Raw genomic sequence first — 21,216 nt, forward strand, 5'->3', positions numbered from 1 at the left:
CCATCCAGCTCTTCACGTGGGTGCTGGGGATCTGAACTTTGGGACCTCATTGCTAAAATTCCTTCCTGGGAGAAGACATAAGCAAGGCCTACCTACCCCTCCTCCCAAGTCCCCCAGACAAACTGAGGCAACAGTCCACCAAAGTCCACATTGGGAACCAGTGAGTTTTTGGGGTGTCCCTACCGAGCACGGATGATGTGGGTGCTCCACAGGCTACACCAGGTCTTTACCCGGTGGGGTGAGGGCTCTCGGGTGGATGCATAGATGGAGCCCCTCCCTCTCTGGTCCCTCCCTGAGGCCACAGAGTTGCTTACACTAGCAGGTAGGCAATGGCTGGGTACCCGCTTCCCACCCCTATGTGAAGGGATTTAGACAGTCTAGAAAGCCCAGCTGGGATGACCTTCTGCAGCGGACACAAGTGAACTCCCCAAGACAGCAGCTGCTGGGCTCAGAGGGTCGTCACCACCCTCAGGGAGGACTTTCCAGACTGAGCCATTCCCCCAGGCCTCTTGAGGAGTTTGAACTTCATAGACACACTCAACCATTCAAACACACTCAAACTGTCATTCAGTGTCCGGTGCCCAAGTTCCCGATTCTGTATCTGCGCTGGGCTCGGAGACAGAACAAGTGTTCAGCAGTCCTGGCCCTACCCACCCAGGGTGCAAAGTCAGTGAAAGAGACACACATCTGTCCCCAGAGTCGTCAAGGACCGTGACAGGGGCCAGCAGGGGGCTGGAGCCCCAAGAAGGCTTTATTTAAGTTTATTGGGAGGAGAAAACACATGCATGAGATTCCACTGGGATGGTTCCTTCTTTATCTTACCACGTTAAGGTCTGTCAGTTGCCCCTTACAGGGGGTCCTCCATGGGGGGACCTTTGTCTCTCCCTAGTCATGCAGTCAGTGTCTTCTGAGGCAGGTATGTCTTCCCACTCAGGTATTCCTTCCCATGAGGTAGCACTGAGGTTGTCTTGGCTTATCACTGTACCCCAAACCATGCACACACATACACATATATACACTTATGCACACGCACGCGCGCGCGCGCACACACACACACACACACACACTCATATACATACACACACCCACATATAAATGCTGCTTACGGAATTCATTTACTCATTTGTCTAGTGTTAGAAGCATTTTATTCTCGACCAGCCTTTGACTGGGGGATGCTCTCAGACTAGTTGGGTATCTTCCTCTCCTGCTCCTGTGTGTGTGTGTGTGTGTGTGTGTGTGTGTGTGTGTGTGTGTGAGAGAGAGAGAGAGAGAGAGAGAGAGAGAGAGAGAGAGAGAGAGAGAGAGAGAGAGAGAGACGAGATGCAGGGAGGTTAGAGGAAAACACTGTGGACTGGTTCAATCCTTCCGCCTTTATGTTGGTTCTGGGGGTGGAACTCAGGCCGCCAAGCTTGTACTGTGAACATCTTTTGCACTGAGCCAGCTCACAGGCCCTCTCAACTTATTATAAGTTAATTAGTTTATTTGCCAGACATGGTGGTGCACACCTTTAATCCCAGCATTGGGGAATCAGAGGCAGATCTCTGTGAATTTGAGGCCAGCCTGGTTTACATAGGAAGTTCAAAGCCAGCCAGGGCTACACAGGGAGAGCCTGTCTTGAAAGAGAAAAAATTTAAAAGAAGAGAAGTCCTTGGCAAGTCATTGTTTTGTGATGGGATGGCCCATGTCCATCCCTCCCTCCCAAGAGATTACTGCTGTGGGATGGTTTTTCTGTATGCTGTGATATATATTGCTCCCACTGGTTAATAAATAAAGCTGCTTTGGCCTATGGTAAGGCAGGATAAGAGCCAGGAGGGAAATCCAAGCAGAGAGACAGGGAGAAGGACGGAGTCAGGACAGACACCAGCCAGCCAGCTACCCAAGGAGCAAGATGCCAGCAGATCAGTAACACCACAGTCATGCGGCAATATACAGAAGAATAGAAATGGGTTCACTTAAGATATATTTTAAGTTAGCTAGCAATAAGCTTGAGCCATAGACAAACAGTTTGTAATTAATAGTAAGCCTCTGAGTGATTATTTTATTAAAAAATGGCTCCTGCCCAAGCAGGTCTGGGCAGGACGGGGAAACTTCAGTCTACAGACCACCTCACTGTGGAGACATGGAAAGAAACACGGACTGATTCTAGTTATAGCAGGCTAGGTTGCTCTTCTTTTTCCCTCCTTCCTTCCTTTCTCCACCTCCTTCTTTTTCTTATCCTTCTGCTTTTCTTTGGTTTTTGTGGCAGGCTCTCACTGTGTAGACCAGGATGACTTTGAACTCAGAAATTTGGCTGGCTTCCGCCTCCTGAGTGCTGGGGTGAATGCCATGTACCACCACACCCCACCCTTTTATTTTAAATAACTTCTTCTAATTTATAACTTATTTTTATAATTTATAATTATAATTTATAATTTATTCTTCATTCATTTCTTGTGTATGTGTGGAAGTGGACCACACTCAATGAATGTGTGCCAGGGTGCGTGTGGAGGTCAGGACAACTTTCAGAAACTGGTTCTCACCTTCCACCAAGGATCTTGGTGAGTTCAAGGCAAGCCTGTCTACATAGTGAGTTCCAGGGCTGCACAGGCCTTTAATCCCAGTACTCAGAAGGCAGAGGCAGGTGGATCTCTGAGATTGAGGCCAGCCTGGTCTACATAGAGAGTTCCAGGACAGCCAGAACTACACAGAGAAACCCTGTCTGGAAACACAACACAATACACATACCAAAATGCAAATGCAAACACACAAAAGAAAGGTTTCTGCTGCGTGGAATCTGTCCCTGGGACAGTGGCAAGCTTGGTTAGTGTGCCTCCCCATCAACACATAGACTAGGCAGGGTGGTGCATGCCTGCATCTCAGAACTCTGGAAAGTTATGGAGTCAAGATCATCCTTGGCTACACAGAGCGTCTGAGGCCAGACCCTGCCTTGAAGAATAACGATCCTTTCTGGAGGCTGAGGAAAGGGCTGTCAAAAGCATGGGAAACTGAGTCCAGGCTCAGCACCCACGTGAGGTCTGAGCTGGCAGCACACGTCTTCAATCCCAGCTCTGAGCAGGTGAAGAACCCTGGGGCTTGCTGGCCAGCCAGTGTAGTCAAATTACTCCAGGTTCCTTAAGAGAATGTCTCATAAACAAAGTAGAGAGGCCTGGAGCGGAGGCTCTGGGGTAGGAGCTTGCTTGCTCTTCCAGAAGACTCAGTTTGGTCCCGCACCCACACTGGGCAGCTTGCAACTGCTTATAACTCCAAATCCAAGAAAACTAACGCCCTCTTCTGGCCTCAAGGGCAACTGCACCAGTGTGCAGACGTGTCCTCACACAGACACACACTCCTAGAAATAATTTATTTTAAAAATCTTTAAAAAGAAAAGCTAGGTGGTGGTGGTGGTGGTGGTGGTGGCGGCGGCGGCGGCGGCGGCGGCGGCGGCGGCGGCGGCAGCGCACGCCTTTAATCCCAGCACTCCAGAGGCAGAGGCAGGCAGATCTCTGTGAGTTTGAGGCCAGCCTGGTCTACAGAGTGAGTTTCAGGACAGCCTGGGCTACACAGAGAAACCCTGTCTCAAAACAAAACAAACAAAACAATACAGTGGAGAGCAATGGAGGACGACACCTGATTTTGACCTCTGGCCTCCGCAATACACACACACATGCATACACACACACACACACACACACACACACACACACGCATATGCATGCACACACATGCATGCACACACTTATGCATGTACACATATACACACATACATACATGCACACACATATGCATACATGCATGCACACACATACGCACACATACATCCATACACACACACACACACACACCCCAATCCCCCCCATGCACACCAAATACATAGACCAGATTCCAGACAGCTCAGTGCATAAGTCTGTATTTCTGGATGATATAAAAGAATAAACTTAAAAAAAAAAAAAACCCACCCCAAACCAAACACCAATGGCTTCCCCAAGGCATGGTGACCCACTCTCCCCACCCAGATAAATAGAGACTTCTGTCTGTCCACTCACCTGCCCACCCCCAGACGCCCCTCTCTATAGACATACTCTGGTATATATTACTCTACTCCGCAATAGACATCTCCCAAAAATAGAACTCAGTCCTGCCACAGGGCTCCACCCTGGCCCTTGACCGCTGCTTCAGACTACACGCCACTGCAGCACACTGGTGTCTTTGCCCCCAGTGGTCAGGGCCATGCTGTCATCCCACAGGAAGGCCACGTTAGTCACGTGGCTGCTGTGTCCTCCGTATCTGTGGCTGAGGGCCTGTCAGAAGGAGAGAATTGCAGGGGAAAGGTCAGAGGAAAAGTGCCACCTGAGGCCACGGTCATTTTCTTCTTCATAGCCATTAAAAATACGTGTGCGTGCTACAAGTTTTTACTCTATAGTTCGGGATATCCTAAAGCTCACAATCCCCTTGCCTCCTTTTAATTTTTGGTTGTTTGTTTCTCAAGACAGGGTTTCTCTGTGTAGCCCTGGCTGTCCTGGAACACACTCTGTAGACCAGGCTGGCCTCGAACTCACAGAGATCCACCTACCTCTGCCTCCAGAGTGCTGGGATTAAACCACCCGGCTTAACTTTTAATTACATGTATCTGTGTGTGTTGGAGTATGAGTTTGTACAGGTGCCCACGGAGGCCCTGGATCCCCTGGAGTTTAACATTAGGAGGTTGACGTGGGTGCTGGCCCTGAACACAGGTCCTCTAGTAGAGCAGTGCATTCTCTTAACTGCTGAGCCTTTACTCCAGACCCTCCCTTCCTTTAAAAAACACAGTGTATGAGTGTGTGCACATGGACGCACACGCACCACGGAACACACGTGGGGGTCAGAGGGCAACTCGTAGAAGTTGTTTCTCTCCCACTGCAAGGTAGGTCCCGGAGATTGAATTCAGGGCATTAGATTTGGTAGCAAGCACAGTTACCTGTTGGGGGTGTGGTTCAGTGGTAGAGCCCCTGCCTAGAATCCCCCAGTGAGGGGCTGGGGTGTGGCTCAGTGGTGCAGCCCTGCATAGTATGTAGGATGCCTTAGTTCCATCCTCAGCACTGAAGTTAGATGAAGGGCAGACATAAGATATAAGAACTAACTGCACTCTACCAGGTCTCCATTAAAAGTGGGGTGTGAGCTGGGCATGGTGGCACATGCCTTTAATCCCAGCACTCGGAGGCAGAGGCAGGCGGATCTCTGTGAGTTCGAGGCCAGCCTGGTCTACAACATTAGTTCCAGGAAAGGGGCAAAGCTACACAGAGAAACCCTGTCTCAAAAAAAAAAAAAAAAAAAAAAAGGGGGGGGGTATGGCAATTCTCCATGAGGAGCTCATGAGTACATTCAGATATGGCTACTTTCCTATTCTTTGAAAAGCCCAGAAGGAGCCAGGTAGTGGTGGTGCAGGCCTTTAATCCAAGCACTTGGGAAGCAGAGGCAGGCGGATCTCTGAGTTTGAGGGCAGCCTGGTCTACAGAGTGAGTTTCAAAACAGCCAGGACTGTTATACAGAGAAACCTTGTCAAGAAAGAAAGAAAGAGAGAGAGAGAGAGAGAGAGAGAGAGAGAGAGAGAGAAGGAAGGAAGGAAGGAAGGAAGGAAGGAAGGAAGGAAGGAAAGAAAGAAAGAAAGAAAGAAAGAAAGAAAGAAAGAAAGAAAGAAAGAAAGAAAGAAAGAAAAAACCCAGAAGGCCACACTCATACTCCTGGGTGTGTCTTTCTTTCTCCTGAGTGTCTCCCTCTTAGCCCTCATGTTTAATTACATTAACATACCTTCATCGAACCCTAACTCTGCTTCAGGAAAGGGTTGGCTGTCGTAAGGAGCGGCCTCCCCCAGCCTCAGGCAGGTGCTCTCCCCGGGAATTTGGTTCTGTAGAAGTTGGTCCTTGTTCTATGGCTGTATGGGCATCATGGGTACTGGGTACACAAACCCTAGCCCTACAGTCTTGCACCCAGCTTGGTGAAGGCAGGAGCCTCATGCTGGTTTTTGTTTGGTTTTGCTTTTTGGGTCCTCATTCCCCTCCCTCCCGAGACAGGGTTTCCCTGTGTAGCCCTGGCTGCTCTGGATCTCACTCTGTAGACCAGGCTGGCCTCGAACCCACAGAGACCCGCCTGTCTCTGCCTCCCGAGTGCTGGGATTTAAGGTGTGCTTATGCATGCCCAGCAGCCTCATGGGTTTTGTCTGGCCAGGCACACAGTAGGTGATGATTTGATTTAACGTTTGTAAAAAAAGAAAATATGCAGAAACCTCAGAGCTACAGATTCTGTCTCAGAATCCCATAAAGGACCCTGTGCTGTTAAGATATCCTACAGATGTGGGAAACTGAGGCCCAGAGAGGAGTAAATCGCCTAAAGAAAGTAAACAAACAACAAGAGGCTAGGGGGGCCGCCAGGAGGATGGGGAAGCCCTGGGCTCCATCTCTAGCAACACATAAACTTGGCTCAATGGCACACACACATCTTTACTCCTAGCCCAGGGGAGACAGAGGCAGGAGAATTGGCGGAAATTCAAGGTCATCCTTGAATTATTATGGCGGTTTCTCAGAAAATTGGGAATTGATCTACCTCAAGACCCAGCCATACCACTCTTGGGCATATACCCAAGGAATGCTCAGTCATATCACAAAGATACATGCTCAGCTATGTTCATAGCAGCACTATTTGTAATAGCCAGAACCTGGAAACAACCTAGATGCCTGTCAACTGAAGAATGGATAAGAAAATGTGGTACATGTACACAATGGAGTACCACTCAGCAGAGAAAAACAATGACATCATGAAATTTGCAGGCAAATGGATGGAACTAGAAAATATCATCCTGAATGAGGTAACCCAGACTCAGAAGGACAAACATGGTATGTACTCACTCATAAGTGAATACTAGATGAAAAGCAAAGGACAATCAGACTGCAACCCACAGATCCAGGGAGGCTACATAGCAGGGGGGACCCCAGGATGACTGTGGCTTATAATACATTTTGGTTTTACTCAATCGCTGGGCAAGCCTCAGTGAAACATTTCACCATTAGGATAAGAATTTGTACTGTATCAAGCTGATGAGAGAAAAATAAATAAAAATGAAAAAAAAGTCATCCTTGGCTATCTAAGGACTTTCAAGTAAGCCTGAGCTATTTGAGACCCTCTTCCCAAAACAAAATAGGCATCCCCCATCCCCACAAAGGGGGTGAATACCGCCCCCAATCCCAGCAGCCCCACCCCCCAGGCCCCCGGGGCTCACTCTCGGCTGGCAGCAGGGGTAGCTGAACAGGTGCACTTTGCCGAAGTCATCAGCAGAAGCCAGCAGCTTCCCATCATGTGAGCGGGCCACAGCGTTGATGTCTGTGCCATCCGCCCCCTCGGGCCAGATCCCTGTAGACAGGACAAGAGGAGTGATGAGATCCACTTCACTGCTGGGCTCGGCGGCGGCGGCACAGGCCTGTAAACTCAGCTACTGGAAACTGCCTGGATCACTTGTTACAGCTTGTCTCAAAAAGTTAAAAAAAAGGAAAAAACTGGGGGTGTGGCTCAGTGGTAGAGCCCCTGCCTAGAATCCCCCAGTGAGGGGCTGGGGGTGTGGCTCAGTGGTAGAGCCCCTGCCTAGAATCCCCCAGTGAGGGGCTGGGGGTGTGGCTCGATTCTCCAGGTCTCAGTTCAAATGGCTCTCCCTCCAGGAGGCCTGCCCTAATTTCTTGAATGACTTGGCCCAATACTCCTTCCCCAGTGGCATCTAACATGTCCCAGCTAGACCCTGTAGGTCACACTGTCTTGGGTGAGGCTGCCTTCCTCACTGCACTGTGAGCTCCAGAAGAGCAGATCTGGGACTACCATCTGAGTTAGGTGCCCCGATGCGTGTGGTCTCATTTCATTAAAGCCCTGAGCGACTTTGGTGGTCATTTCACTCTGCCCCTTCCTCTGACCAGAGTACCAGGCAAACAGTAAAGGACTGAGTTCCCCAGCATGGAGGCAGCCGATGTAAGACTATGAAAGCCACAAGGAAAGGTGGTTCCTCGGAGCTCCAGTGGGAACCTCCCCATTCCAGAACTTACCGAACACCCCAAACCCCAACACACAAGTAGCGGTGGCCCATTCCACATTTCTCACGGTATCTGCACTGGTGATCTGCTTACAGGTGGCGGCGTCCCCTAGGGTAGACGATCCAAAGAACTACCGTCAGCCAATCTGTTTCCCAGATAATGCAGCACTGAGGTCCAAGACAGAGGGGTCGAAGGTCTCTGAGCTTATTTCTGTCCCTCTGGACCAGCTGAAGGCTGGATTTTGGACGCTGACACGCCAAAACCTAAGTTGGGTACTTTGGCATAAAAACCAGCCGTCCATTGTCAAAGCGGAAGGGAAATGAGGCGCACTGGGAAATGAATCACAAGCTAGAGATTGCTGAGTTCCAAATCGGATCAGCTCAGACTAGTTCGAGGAACAGGGAGCTGTATGCAAACAATATGCAAATTAGGCGACAAAACAAAGAAATCTGGCCAGTGTCAGAGAACTCACAGTACAGAATCTCGTAGTCTCCGGAATTGGTCACAAAGCAGGAGCTGTCCTGGGCCCAGTCCAGGTGGGTGATAAAACTCGAATGGCCCTGCAGGGGATGCGAGGGTCACTTAGAACATAGGAGAGGGGATGGATTAAATCAGGATTAGGAGGCAAAATACACAGAGTGAGAACACGTTGGGCTAGGGGGAGGATACAAAAGCCTTCTGAGAGTAGGGGCGGGGCCAGACTACCATGGGCGGGGCCAGACCGTGATGGGTAGGGCTGACAAAAGCGCTCAGAAGACAAAGGCAAAACTCCACACAGGGGGCGGGGTTTGGATGGGAGGGGCGGGGCTACACAGAGGCGCTCCTGGGATGGAGGGACAGGTTTAGAGTGCAGGGGCGGGGCTACAAATGAGGGCGGGGCTTGGAAGGTGAGGGTTGGGGGCTACACGAAGAAGGGGCGGCTTAGAACACGATAAGGGACGAGGATGGGGGCCAATTGAGATGCCTTGACGTAGTCAGGGCAAGGAAAAAAAATCAGCTGCGTTCTGAAGCTGTGGCTCCCTTGTGGTAGAAAAATGGTTAGTTTTGCACCCCACTGGGCGGGGTGGTGGCGCGGGCTGGGGACCACTGCCCCACTCACCGAGCACTTGCCCAGGCGGCTGACCTTGCGGCCACCCTGGTCCACCGTGTACACGTACACCAAGTTGTCGTGGGAGCCCACAGCCAGGTACGCCCCGTCTGGGGAGGGGGAGGGGCTATGAGGAGGCACCCAGACTCCGCCCCCTTCTCTCCCAGACTCAGCCCCTCCTCCACAGTCCCAGGCTCCTCCTCCCTCCATGACTTGTCCCTCCCTTGGCGGCAGGGACTGTAGCCCCTCACCCCCCCAGTCTGTACTTCTGAACCTCGGTTCCAAAGACCCTGCCTCCCCAGGATCCCATGCCTACCTGGGGAAAAGCTGACCACGGAGATCTGCTCGTTGCCATCTGTGTGGATAGCCACCAGGTCATGGGTGTCTGTATCCAGTAGCAGCCACCTTGAAGGAGAAGGCATGATGGGGGTGGTGGTGGAGGATGAGGTGTCATTGTTGAGATAGGGCAGTGTGGGGGGGCCTGAAGGAGAGAGATAAGTGCCTCCCAAATGCAGGGCTGAGGGGGCGGGGCCGGGGCCGGGCTACCATGGGTGGAGCCAGACAATGAGGAGTGGCCTCGGGCTGTGATGGGCGGAGGTGAACAACACCTTCCTCCTCATCTCTCACCTCCTCCCCTAAGCCCGAGCCAGTTCACATAGGTGGGCAAAGCCCCACACGGGTCCACTGCCTGCAAGGGGCGGGGCCACAGACAGGCCCTTAGGACTGAAGCAGCAGGTTTAGAGCGTGAGGCACTCGAAGGGCTTTGAGGCAAAAGGAAAAGGAACTGGTGAGGACTTGGTCTTTTCAGCAGTACCTGCCGGTCACTGTGCCCACCGCCAGGACAGAGCCACTGGGATGGAAGCCAGCCGAACGAGCAGGGTCCTGGGAAGGAAGAGAAAAAAGCTGGGGTCCCAAGTCCATCTAGGTACTCCCCAGCCTAAGAAACTAGCTCCTAGCATGGCCTGAGGTCTCTCTGCGCTCCCACGCCTTCCAGAAACTGCCAGGAGCTATTCCCCTTTCTTGAGCATGCTAACAGAAGAGAAATATTCTCTCCTCTTCCTACTCTACTTTTTTTCTTTTGAGACAGGACTGTGTAAACCAGGTTAGCCTTGAACTCACAGAGATCCACCTGCTTTTGCTCCCAAAATACTGCCCAGTAAGATGCCCTTTTTAATTTTTTTCCAGTTTCCCGCCCCCCAAGACGGGTTTCTCTGTGTAGCCCTTGGATCTAGCTCTGTAGACCAGGCTGGCCTCAAACTCAGAGATCCGTCTACCTCTGCCTCTTGAGTGCTGGGATTAAAGGTGTGCGCCACCACTGCCTGGCAAGATAATCATCTTAAAGAGACCATGTGTAGCTTCCACCTGATGCGCTGAGCCCTGAGGTGTCAAAAGCAGCAATTTCTGCAGACCCCTAGGTCTGCATTCCCATCCCATTACCTCAATGGTCCGGCTCCACAGGGGCTGGTGGGCCTCTGAACTCCAAAGATGCACCAGCTTATCCTGCCCACAGGTCACAAACTGTGCCCGGCTAGGATGCGTGGCCAGGCCCCACAGCTCTTCCACGTGTCCCTGCAGGAGGGGGAGAAGATGATGGGAAAGAGGCAGCAAAGGTACCTTCTCCCTAGCCAGCCCCTTCTGCACAGGAGAGTTCTCCCTTGGTGGGGGTTGACTCTGGCTACTCCACGGCTCGAAGGAAAGCCCGTCCTTTCCCGCAAACCTCCGCTTTCCCCTTTTAGAAAGGAAGGTGGGGGGACGGTGGCTCAGAGTCTGACCTCAGTAGCCACACAGGCTCCATCCACCCTGCCTGGACACCTCCCAGACTTCAGCCTTAAGGATCTGGGGAAAGCCTAGTGGACTTGGTCTTGAGTCACAGAACTGAGACATCTAGCGTCATGTGGAGGACCCTTGGCTCTCTTATTGATGGTGGGAACCAGGCACCTAGTCAGCTGACCTCACCTTGGAACCTTGGGTTTGTGTGTGTGTGTGTGTGTGTGTGTGTGTACACACCTGAGTGCAGAAGCCTGAATTGAGCATTGTCGTTTTCTATCTCTCGCTCCTTTCTTTATTTGTGCTTCATTTATTTTGTGGGTGTTGGTGCATTGTCAAGGCCTGCATGTGGAGATCAAATGACCACTGGCGGAGCTAAGTCTCTCCTTCCACCACGTAGTTTCAAGGACTTGAACCCCGGTCATTACGTTTGGTGGCAAGCTCCTTTACCCACTGAGTCTTGGCCTCTGCTCTATCATTTTTGATACAGGGTTTTTCCCTAAACCTAGAACACGACAACTTGGATAGACAGGCAGGCTGGCAGCCCCATCAGTCTGTCTTGGCCTCCTCAGGTCTCGATCTCAGGTGTGTTACCGTGCCCAGCCTTTATATATGGGCTCTGGGTAAACCAAACTCAGGTCCTCATTGTTCATACAGGAAGAACTTTACCAACCAAGCCCCGTTTGGTTTTGAGACAGGACTTCCCTATCTTCTCAAGGCTAGGCTGGAACTCACAGAAATCCTCCTGCTGTAGTCCTGTGACTGCTGAGATTACAGGTATACGCCACCATGCCCAACATGAAACCTCAGTTTCATAGTCTCTAAAATGGGGCCAGCTGCCCCATGTTCTTCAAAGCATTGTTGGCTCCCTCAGAACATGGATAGAAAGTGCTGAACACAAGCCAGACACAGTAGACAAACCTGGCACTCAGGATGTGGAGGCAGGAGGATCAGGACTTCAAAGTTATCCTCAGGTGGACAATTTAGGGCGAACCTGGGCTACACAAGATCTTGTCTCAAAGGCAAAACAAACAAAAAAACAAAACAAAAAAAACCCCAAAGGGCTGGGAATATAGCTCAGTGGTAGAGCCCCTGCCTAGAATCCCCCAGTGAGGGGCTGGGGGTGTGGCTCAGTGGTGGAGGCCCTGCCTAGAATCCCCCAGTGAGGGGCTGGGGTGTGGCTCAGTGGTAGAGCCCTTGTCTAGAATCCCCCAGTGAGGGGCTGGGGGTGTGGCTCAGTGGTAGAGCCCCTGCCTAGAATCCCCCAGTGAGGGGCTGGGGTGTGGCTTAGTGGTAGAGCCCCTGCCTAGAATCCCCCAGTGAGGGGCTGGGGTGTGGCTCAGTGGTAGGGCCCCTCTCTAACATGTCCAAGGCTCTGGGTTCTATTCCCAGCACTACACAAAAGAAACAAAGGAAAGCAGCAAACACAGGCTAGCTTAAAGAAGGTCCCCAGAAAACAAACATCATTAGTAATTATGAACCCCGAAACGACAATATGTTGTCAATCAATGATAGCCAAGGCAGTAATAGATATCATGGTTGGTATTTATAGTTCTATTTATGCTACATTACCATATATTCCTAATATAATAAGAAATACAGTTGGGAACGGTGGCTCACACCTGCACACCTGAGCAACTAGGAGGCTTGAGGCCTGACTGTGAGTTTGAAGCCAGCCTGGGCTATATAGAAAGATCCTGTCTCAAGCCAGGCAGTGCTGGCGGAGCATGCCTTTAATCCCAGCACTCAGGCATCAGAAGTAGGAGGAGCTCTGTGAATTTGAGGCTAGCCTGGTCTACAGAGCAAGTTCTAGGACAGCCAAGCTACACAGTGAAACTCTGTCTGGAAACCCCTCAAAACAAAACAAAACAAAACCTGTCTCAAAACAACAAACATAAATAAATAAATAAATATGCATAGAGGTTGTTAAGGGTCCTTTCTTGCTTTAGGGAAAGTCCTGCTACTCAAGCCAGATGTGGTGGCATACATCTGTAAGTCCAGCAGGAGGATTGCCATGTGTTCAAAGCCATACAGCAAGTACTAGGCTAGCCACAGATACACAGTAAACCCTGTCTCAAGGAACCAAAATCCACAAAGCAATGACTGAAAAATCTGGGGCTGGAGGGAGGGCTCAGTGGTTAAGAGCACTGGCTGCTCTTTCAGAGGACCCAGGTTCAATTCCCAGCACCCACAGAGTGAATGACAACCGCTATAGCTCCAGCTCTGAGAGATCTGATGCCCTCTTCTGGCCAATGAAGGCACTGCACATGTGTTGCTTGGAGGCAAACACCCACACACATTAATAACAATAAAAAGAAGTCCTAGCCGGGCGGTGGTGGTGCACGCCTTTAATCCCAGCACTCGGGAGGCAGAGCCAGGCGGATCTCTGTGAGTTCGAGGCCAGCCTGGGCTACCAAGTGAGTTCCAGGAAAGGCGCAAAGCTACACAGAGAAACCCTGTCTCGAAAAACCAAAAAAAAAAAAAAAAAAAAAAAAAAAAAGAAGTCCTGCTGACCTGGCTTTCCTCTCTCTTTTGGGGTGTGGTCATCCTTGGGAATTTTTCCACCTCCTTTGAGGAGAGCTCCTTCTACCTCTGCCTCCTGCATGCTGGGACTATACATGTGCATCACCACACCCAGCTTTCAGTGTGGGTTCTGCAGATGCAGGTCAGGTGTTTGTTTGCTAGGCAAGCGCCTCACAGGCCGAGCCACTTCCCCAGCCCATCCACCCCTAACTTCTTGTGGAAATCAAACTAAATGCAGCAGGATAGATTTTAGCTAGACTTGCAGAGGGAAAACAAGCAAAGGTCAGGGAAGGGAAGGGGACCCCTGAGCAAGGAGTCATTAGGACCAAGACACTGTAAGCAACACCCCTGCCTCAGACACCAGTCTCCAGGGTATGCTATGATGGTGACTCGGGATCCTCGAAAACCTCATGCAGTCACTGTCTCTGTCTCAGAGACACACAGAGAGGTGACTCACTTGCCCAATATCACACAGCTAAGGAGTGACAGGGTTGTGATTTCCATAAAAGCCAAGCCCCAGACTCCAACTTCCAAACTACTATGCTACACTGCCTCCTGCTAGGTGGGGTTTTTTTTCTTTTTTAATTTTATTTTATGTACATTGATGTGCTACCTACATATATATCTGTGTGAGGGTGTTAGATCCCTTGGAACTAGAGTTAATAGACAGTTGTAAGCTATCATGTGGGTGCTGGGAATCGAACCTGGGTTCTCTGGAAGAGCAGCCAGTGCTCTTAACCACTGAGCCATCTCTCTGGCACACTGGGTGAAGGAGGCGTTACAAGAAGAAGTCAGAGCCCAGTGTGGTGGTGTACACCTGTAATCCAGGTGCTCAGGAGGTAGTGGAAGGAGGATCAGGAGTTCAAGGGCAGCCCTGGCTCCATTGTGCATTTGGGGGGCAGCCTGGGCTACATGAAATCCAAATCTCAAAGATTAAAAAATAAAAACAAAACAAAAACATCAAGAAAAAGAAAAATGAGGAAAAGAAAAAAGAGGAGGAGGGGGAAGAGAGGAGGAGGGGAGAGAGGGGAGGAGGAGGAGGGAGAGAGAAGGGAGAGGGGAGGGGGAGAGGAGAGGAGGAGGGGGAAGAGAGGAGGAAGAGGGAGAGGAGGGGAGGGAGAGACAGGAGGAGGGGAGGGGGAGAGAGGATTGATAAAGTCAGGCCCACCCCAGGACCTGATTGGGGTATAGGACTAGCACAATACTATGACAGTCTGCAAGGACACTTACCCACCGGATAGGAGGATGCTATCCCCAATCCGATCAGTGGGTGCTGGGAACCCACTTTAGAAGGCAGGTAACCCTTCTGGGAAGTTCAGGGTCAGGGCAGCGTTGGGGGTCCGAGGTGAAGAGAGCACGGAAGGGAAGGGATGTGGGGTTTCCGAGACCAAGGAGAAAGGGATAGGGGCGGGATGTGAAGAGAAAGGGGAAGGAATGGAGACGTGGACGTGGGGCGATGGTGATGACGGTGATGACCGGTAGCGGTGAGGATGAAAGAGGTGCGAAAAGAACCTGAGTTACTCACCTGGACAAGCAGCGAGAAGCCGGTATGCACCGAGCCAAGCAAGATGGAGTTCCGGGTGGTCCCCACGTACAGTGTGTCTCCCCGGCCCTCTGCTATAGTGCGAACAGGGCCAAAGTCCTCTGGGACCTGAGTGGGTAGACGTGCGTGTAGGGTACATGTGAGGTGGGGGGGATGTGTGGCCGGGGAAAGTCCTGGGCCAGGAACCCTGGTGGGGTAGGGGCCTTGCCATGATCCTACAAAGCCATCCCCCACTCCCCACATTCTCACCTCCACCTCCTGCACCTTGCTGTAGTCCGAACCCCAGAGGACCACCCGACGATCGCGGCCCCCTCCGGACACCAGCGTACCATCCCGCAGGGCGCAGAGCCCAAACACGCCGCCATCATGGGCTCCCAGTACTTCCTGGGTGATGCGGTTTCCACCTGTGGGGGGATTGGGCACGGGAGTCGGCATGGGGAGGCTGCCCCTTCCTTGAACCCTGTGAGGACCTCAAGCTTTGAGGCCCACATCCATGCTTACTCATCTTTCTGTCTTTCTTTTGGTCCCTCCATCCACTACTCATCCACCTGCCCACCATCCACGGGCTTAGTGTTTTATCATCTGCATCATCTGAGCTCTCACCCACCCACCCATCTTTTGATTTATCCGCTCATACACCTTTCCTGGCTTCCTCCACTCACCCATCTGATGGTCCACCACCCATCCATCTCCCCATTCACCAGATTATTTCTCTGCCACAGATTCATCTGCTCATCTATCTACTCATTCACTCATCTATCTACTGATCCATCAATCAATCCTCTTGCACTTCCTCCTGTCTACCTGCCTCCCAAATAGTCATCTACATTTATGTATTTAACGACCCAGCAACCAATCCTTCCCTCCTTCTACCCACCTCCCATTCATTCATCTACTCATCTATCTACTGATCTATCAATCAATTTACCATCTCATCCATCCACCCACTCATCCACCCACTCATCCACCCACCCATCCATCCATCCATCCATCCATCCATCCATCCATCCATCCATATCCACCCACTCACCCATCTACTCCTTTACCTACTGACCATCCAGCTACCCACTCACTCATTCAATCCGTCCACCCCTCCCTCCCTCCATCTCTCCATTAATCCACTTCCCACCATTCATCCATCTACTGATCTAACATTTCATCCACCATCCTCCTATCTCTCATCCATTCACTCACTTCTTTTATCAAACTACCCATTTGTCAGTCAGTCCTTCCTTCCATTTAAATATCCACTTATTTTTCCATCCACCTACCCATTCACCCATCTGTCCACTATCTCTTCATTCATCATCCAACCATTCCACCAACAAAAATTTAGCTACACCGGCCTGAGTTTCATGTGGGAACACAGCAGTGACCAAGACAATCTCAGATCACACTTCTAGAGGGATCACACGTCAATGGCGAGAGAGACATGCCATCACTAGTCAGTGAACACACCAAGTGGCTGGCACCATGACGGGATACCCAGGATCCTGTGAAATCCTGCATGGGGTTTCCAGCCTGATGAGTGAGAGAAGGTTTGATGGATGACTATGGCTGATTAAAGATCTAAGGGTTGAGCTGACATTGCTGTGGACAAATGGTGGAAAAGTTGTCCAAGCAGAAGGAAGAAACTTCTCTTACAAAACGGGGACAGTAGGAAAGATTAGGACTGCTTAGGGGCTGAAAAGAGTCTGGTATGACTCAGTGCCCAGGCAAGGACATCTGTTGTACATCTATTCACTCACCCAACCTCAAACCCATCCATCAGTGCATTCATTCTTGCATGTATCCATACATCCACCCCTCTTCCCTAATCCACTCATGTACCATTCACTCATTTACTCATCCATCCATCCATCCATCCACTCATTCACAAACCCACCCACCTATTCATCCATCCTCTTATCCACTCATTCATTCATACATACATAAATCCACCCAGCCTTCTCTCCAATTATTCACACAACACACTGGCTACAGCTGAGTCATTTCACACATTTATACTTGGGCTTTGTTGCTAATATGAAACTATCAGAGGATAAGGCTTTGGGAACCAAGAATGACTTTACAGAGTTGGGGACACCTGATCTGAGCCTTGTCAAGGATGCTGGAAATGGAAAATAAGAATTTGCCCCAAGAGCTGGAGGGATGGCTCAGTGATTAAGAACACTGGTAGCTGTTGCAGAGGACCTGGGTTTGGTTCCTAGCACCAACATGGTGGTTCACAACCATCCATAACTACACACACACACACACACACACACACACACACACACACACACACACGGAAAAGGAGGAGACATTTATCCTATAGTGACATTCATTCCACACAAGCGTGGTTAAAGGAAGGGAGACCCAGCCAAGGGTGTTTGAGAAAGATGGGGGTCAGAGTGCAAACGTGTGCTGACGCTGACCTTTGCCCCAGATGTAGATGTTCCCCCCAGAGTCTCCAGTGACCACGTCGCCGCCTTCCAGGAAGGTCACACACAGCACGTATTTCGGTTTCTCGTGTTTCTACGGTGCAGAGAGACAGAGGAGGGAAGGTGTCACCGAAGCAGGCTGGCCTTGTGCGGGTCACTGTCATCCGGGGCTTTGGTCCAGGGAAGCCCCTGTGGCTCGGGGTGGGAGACCCCACAGAGAATATCCGACTTTCCCCCTCTCCTCCCACCGGAAGTGCTCAGGCCACGGGGGAGTTCTGAACACATGGGGACCCTTGCCCACCCTGGGACAAGCCTCTTGCCTCTGCTCTGTCCCCCCACTCCCCCGCCAGTCTTGTTTCCGTTTTCTCTCTCCTCCCTGCCTCCGGTGCCCTGTGCCACCGTCTCAGCTGCCTCTCTCTCTGTGCCTCCCTCTGAGCAGAGAGGAGAGGGGAGCCCTCTCCAAAGCGCCCTGCGGCCGCCCTCCTGGACCCTTTGTGTCCTGTCTGATTCTTCCCGTATGCGTATGTCTGGGTGCGTACGAATGTGCGTTCGTGGAGGCCAGAGGACAACCATGGTGTCCTTCCTCAAAAGCCATCCGCCTTGGTTTTTGTTTCTTTTCTGTTTATAGACACAAGTCTTACAATGTAGCTCTGGATGACCTAAAGGTCTACCTGTTCCTGCCTCCCAAGTGCTGGGATTAGGTGTTAAAGGTGCATGGCACTTTACCTGGCATGTTGATTTGGTGGGGTGTTTGTTTTTCGAGACAGGGTTTCTCTGTGTAGTTTTTTTTGTGCCTGTCCTGGATCTTGCTCTGTAGACCAGGCTGGCCTGGAACTCACAGAGATCCGCCTGGCTGTGTCTCGCAAGTGCTGGGATTAAAGGCATGCACCACCACTGCCCAACTGGTTTTGTTTGTTTGTTTGTTTTTGGTTTTTTTTTGGTTTTTTGAGACAGGTTTCTCTGTGTAGCTTTGTGCCTTTCCTGGATCTCGCTCTGTAGCCCAGGCTGGCCTCAAACTCACAGAGATCCGCCTGCCTCTGCCTCCCGAGTGCTGGGATTAAAGGTGGCCACCCGGCCTGATTTGGTTTTTTAAAAAAATATTTCGTTACACTTTTTATGTATTCTGTATGGTATGTGGTATATGTGCATGTGTGGACACGTATGTGCCAGAATGTACATGTGCAGGTCGGAGGACAACTGTGGGAGTCAGTCCTCTCCTATTATGTATGTTCCAGCGATGGAACCCGGGTTGTCAGGCTCGGCGGCCAGCCTTTTACACGGCCGAGCCATCTTGCCTACGTACGTGACTTTGTTTTTTTTTAAATTTTATCATTTAAAAATTATGTGTATGCACGTGTGTCTGTGTGTGGGCACGGGCCTGTGAGTACAGGTGTCTGCAGAAGCCAGAAGCGGGTGCTGGGTTCCTGGGAGCTGGGAACTTAACCTGGGTCCTCCACAGGAGCAGTTTGCATGCTTGACTACCCAGCGGGTCATGTCTGGTCCCCCTCACCTTGTTTTTGAGACGATCTGGGACTTGCCAAGATGGCTAGGTTGGCAGACCAGTGGGCCGAGGATCTGCCAGTCTCCATCTCCCTGGTGCTGGGGTTATAAACACATGCCACCCTCCCTGGCTTGTGTGTGTGTGCGCGCGCGCGTGCGTATATGTGTGTGTGTTCTATGTGCATTCACATGTGTGGGTGTGTATGCTATTGTGTTCACAAGTGTGCATGTGTCTACATGTGTGTGTGCTGTGTGTGTTCACGTGTATGTATGTGCTTTTGTGTTCACATGTGTGTGCCTGTGCTGTGTGTTCACATGTATTGTATGTTGCTGTGCTATGTAAGTGTGCTATGTGTGTTCACATGTGTGTGTGGGTGTGCACAGATGCAGTTGGTGTCAGACGTCTTCCTGGATTGCTCTCCACATGTTGTCACTGAAGCGGGAGCTCTCTTGAACCTGCAGTCTATGGCTACTCTAGCTAAGTAACTTACCCTGGGAATTCTCTCCCCTCCCAAGGACTGCAGGTGTGCCAGCATGCTGGCTTGGCTGGGTGGGGACTGGATCTCCTCACTCACTGAGTCCCCAACCCACTCCCCCGCCCCCGCTCCCCGCAGCCTGTCTGTGACTCCCCGATGGTGCCGGTGCCGTCCCCAGAACACTCCCCCCCCCCCCCCCCCCGCAGGCTCTCTGTGACTCCCTGATGGTGCCTGGTGCTGTCCCCAGAACACTCCCCCCAGCCCCATCCCGCCTCCCCACCCCCCCCACCCCGCAGCCTCTCTGTGACTCCCCGATGGTGCCGGCAGCACCATTCATGGAGGCTTCCGCGTTCTCTCGCCCACCGGACCCTCACACATCAGAGTTCAGCAGGATCTTCCCTCAGGGATGAGGAAAGTCAGGCTAGGCAGGCAGCAGCTCAGTGTCTCATACTCCCACCCCGGAGCCCTCCAGACTGCCTACCTGCCTACCGCACCAGGTGTCCCTGCCTGCAGCCCGTCCACAGATCCCTGGCACTCACCTCAAACAGGCCCTGCCTCTTGCTCAGGCTGCCTCCCTCCAGGTTCCAGAAGTAGATGTGGGATTTCCCGCAGGTGATCAGCAGGCTGGGGTCAGTGGGGTGGAAGGTAGCCACCAGCACGGCCTCGTTGGAGCACTGGGAGGGGGTCAGGACAGATTCTGAATGAGGACCTCAAAGCCACCAGGACTATCGTGCCAGTGTGCCTCCCATGGGACTGCCCTACACAGCCTGCTTGCAGGGAGAGGGAGGATGCTAGTGGGCCCTTTGGGAGCCTCTATTCTGGGTTACACACTGGGCTGAGCACTTATCAAATCGCTCAATCCCCATCGTCCTCTGGGAGATGAAGCCCGTTAGTGTTTTCCGTCATAGATGAGGTTCAGAGATTGCCTAAGGCCACACTGCTGTGTTACAGCGCAGTTCACAAGAGTCTCTCTCCGGGACACCGCCTCTTCTCCTCTCACCCCTCATCCTTCCTAAGGAGGGGCCCCTGATCTAGAATCAGGTTTCCTGCCCTCAGCCCAGGCATGTGATCACAGGCAGATATCTCCTGATCAAGCCTCCCCACCCCACCACCCCTCCCCTTGAGACAGAGTCTCATGCAGCCCTGGCGGTCTGGGAACTCACTCCGTAGACCAGGCTTCCTTGCACTCACAGGGATCCTCCTGCCTCCCAAGTGCTGGGACTAAAAGCGTGGGCGCCTATGCCTGGCTATCTCTCTTTTTCTTGGGACAGGGTCATGTTATATAGCTCAGACTAGACTCAAACTCATGGCCTCTTTGCTCAGCTTCCTCCTGTGTTCTGGGATTCAGGGTGTGTCATACACCTTTGGGCTGAGCCTGGTCCATAGACATGATACCCAGCCTTTCCACCTCCAATGTTCCACAGGAGGCAACCGACGCCCACAGTCACCCAACAGATGACACCAAAGCCCCCATTTAAAATGAGTCTGGTTGCAGATTCCTAACCATATGGCCCACCATGTCCTGAGAGGACACCCGCAGGAGGGGATATGAGCGGCAAGCCAACTCACCTTGCTATCCACCACCTTGCTCTCCTTGGCCCAGTCCCACACGGAGAGCACATGGTCGTTGGATTCATCCACTGCACAGAGCAGGTTGCCCCCGTTCTGCGGAAGACAGAGAGGTGGGTTAGGATATGTCTCCCCAAGCCCCACTCTGGCCCATTCACCTCATCTGCCTGTTAAAGACCTTCACAAGCAGGATCCATAAAGCATTGGCATTGGTCAGTGTTGATTGACAACTTGACACCAGCTAGAGTCACCTGGGAAGGGACAATCTAGATCAGGTTGGCCTGTGGCGTGTTTGTGGGGGATT

At 51.7% G+C, this 21,216-nt stretch overlaps 1 protein-coding gene across 1 annotated transcript in view; it reads right to left on the reverse strand.

Moving 5' to 3' along the window:
* Window positions 1-3,870: 3,870 nt before the first annotated feature.
* The window catches only part of Eml2 (EMAP like 2), a 32,516-nt gene continuing 15,170 nt past the window's right edge, over window positions 3,871-21,216 (reverse strand). Inside the window, 13 exon segments of the mRNA XM_028893824.2 lie at window positions 3,871-4,277; window positions 7,229-7,359; window positions 8,037-8,132; window positions 8,497-8,584; window positions 9,124-9,221; window positions 9,428-9,516; window positions 9,926-9,993; window positions 10,549-10,680; window positions 14,927-15,052; window positions 15,194-15,348; window positions 17,362-17,461; window positions 19,883-20,017; window positions 20,913-21,008. Coding sequence (XP_028749657.1) covers window positions 4,152-4,277; window positions 7,229-7,359; window positions 8,037-8,132; window positions 8,497-8,584; window positions 9,124-9,221; window positions 9,428-9,516; window positions 9,926-9,993; window positions 10,549-10,680; window positions 14,927-15,052; window positions 15,194-15,348; window positions 17,362-17,461; window positions 19,883-20,017; window positions 20,913-21,008 — 1,440 coding nt within the window. The 3' untranslated portion in view covers window positions 3,871-4,151.

Source organism: Peromyscus leucopus, chromosome 1 (genome assembly GCF_004664715.2).
Source record: "Peromyscus leucopus breed LL Stock chromosome 1, UCI_PerLeu_2.1, whole genome shotgun sequence".
NCBI classification, from domain to species: domain Eukaryota; kingdom Metazoa; phylum Chordata; class Mammalia; order Rodentia; family Cricetidae; genus Peromyscus; species Peromyscus leucopus.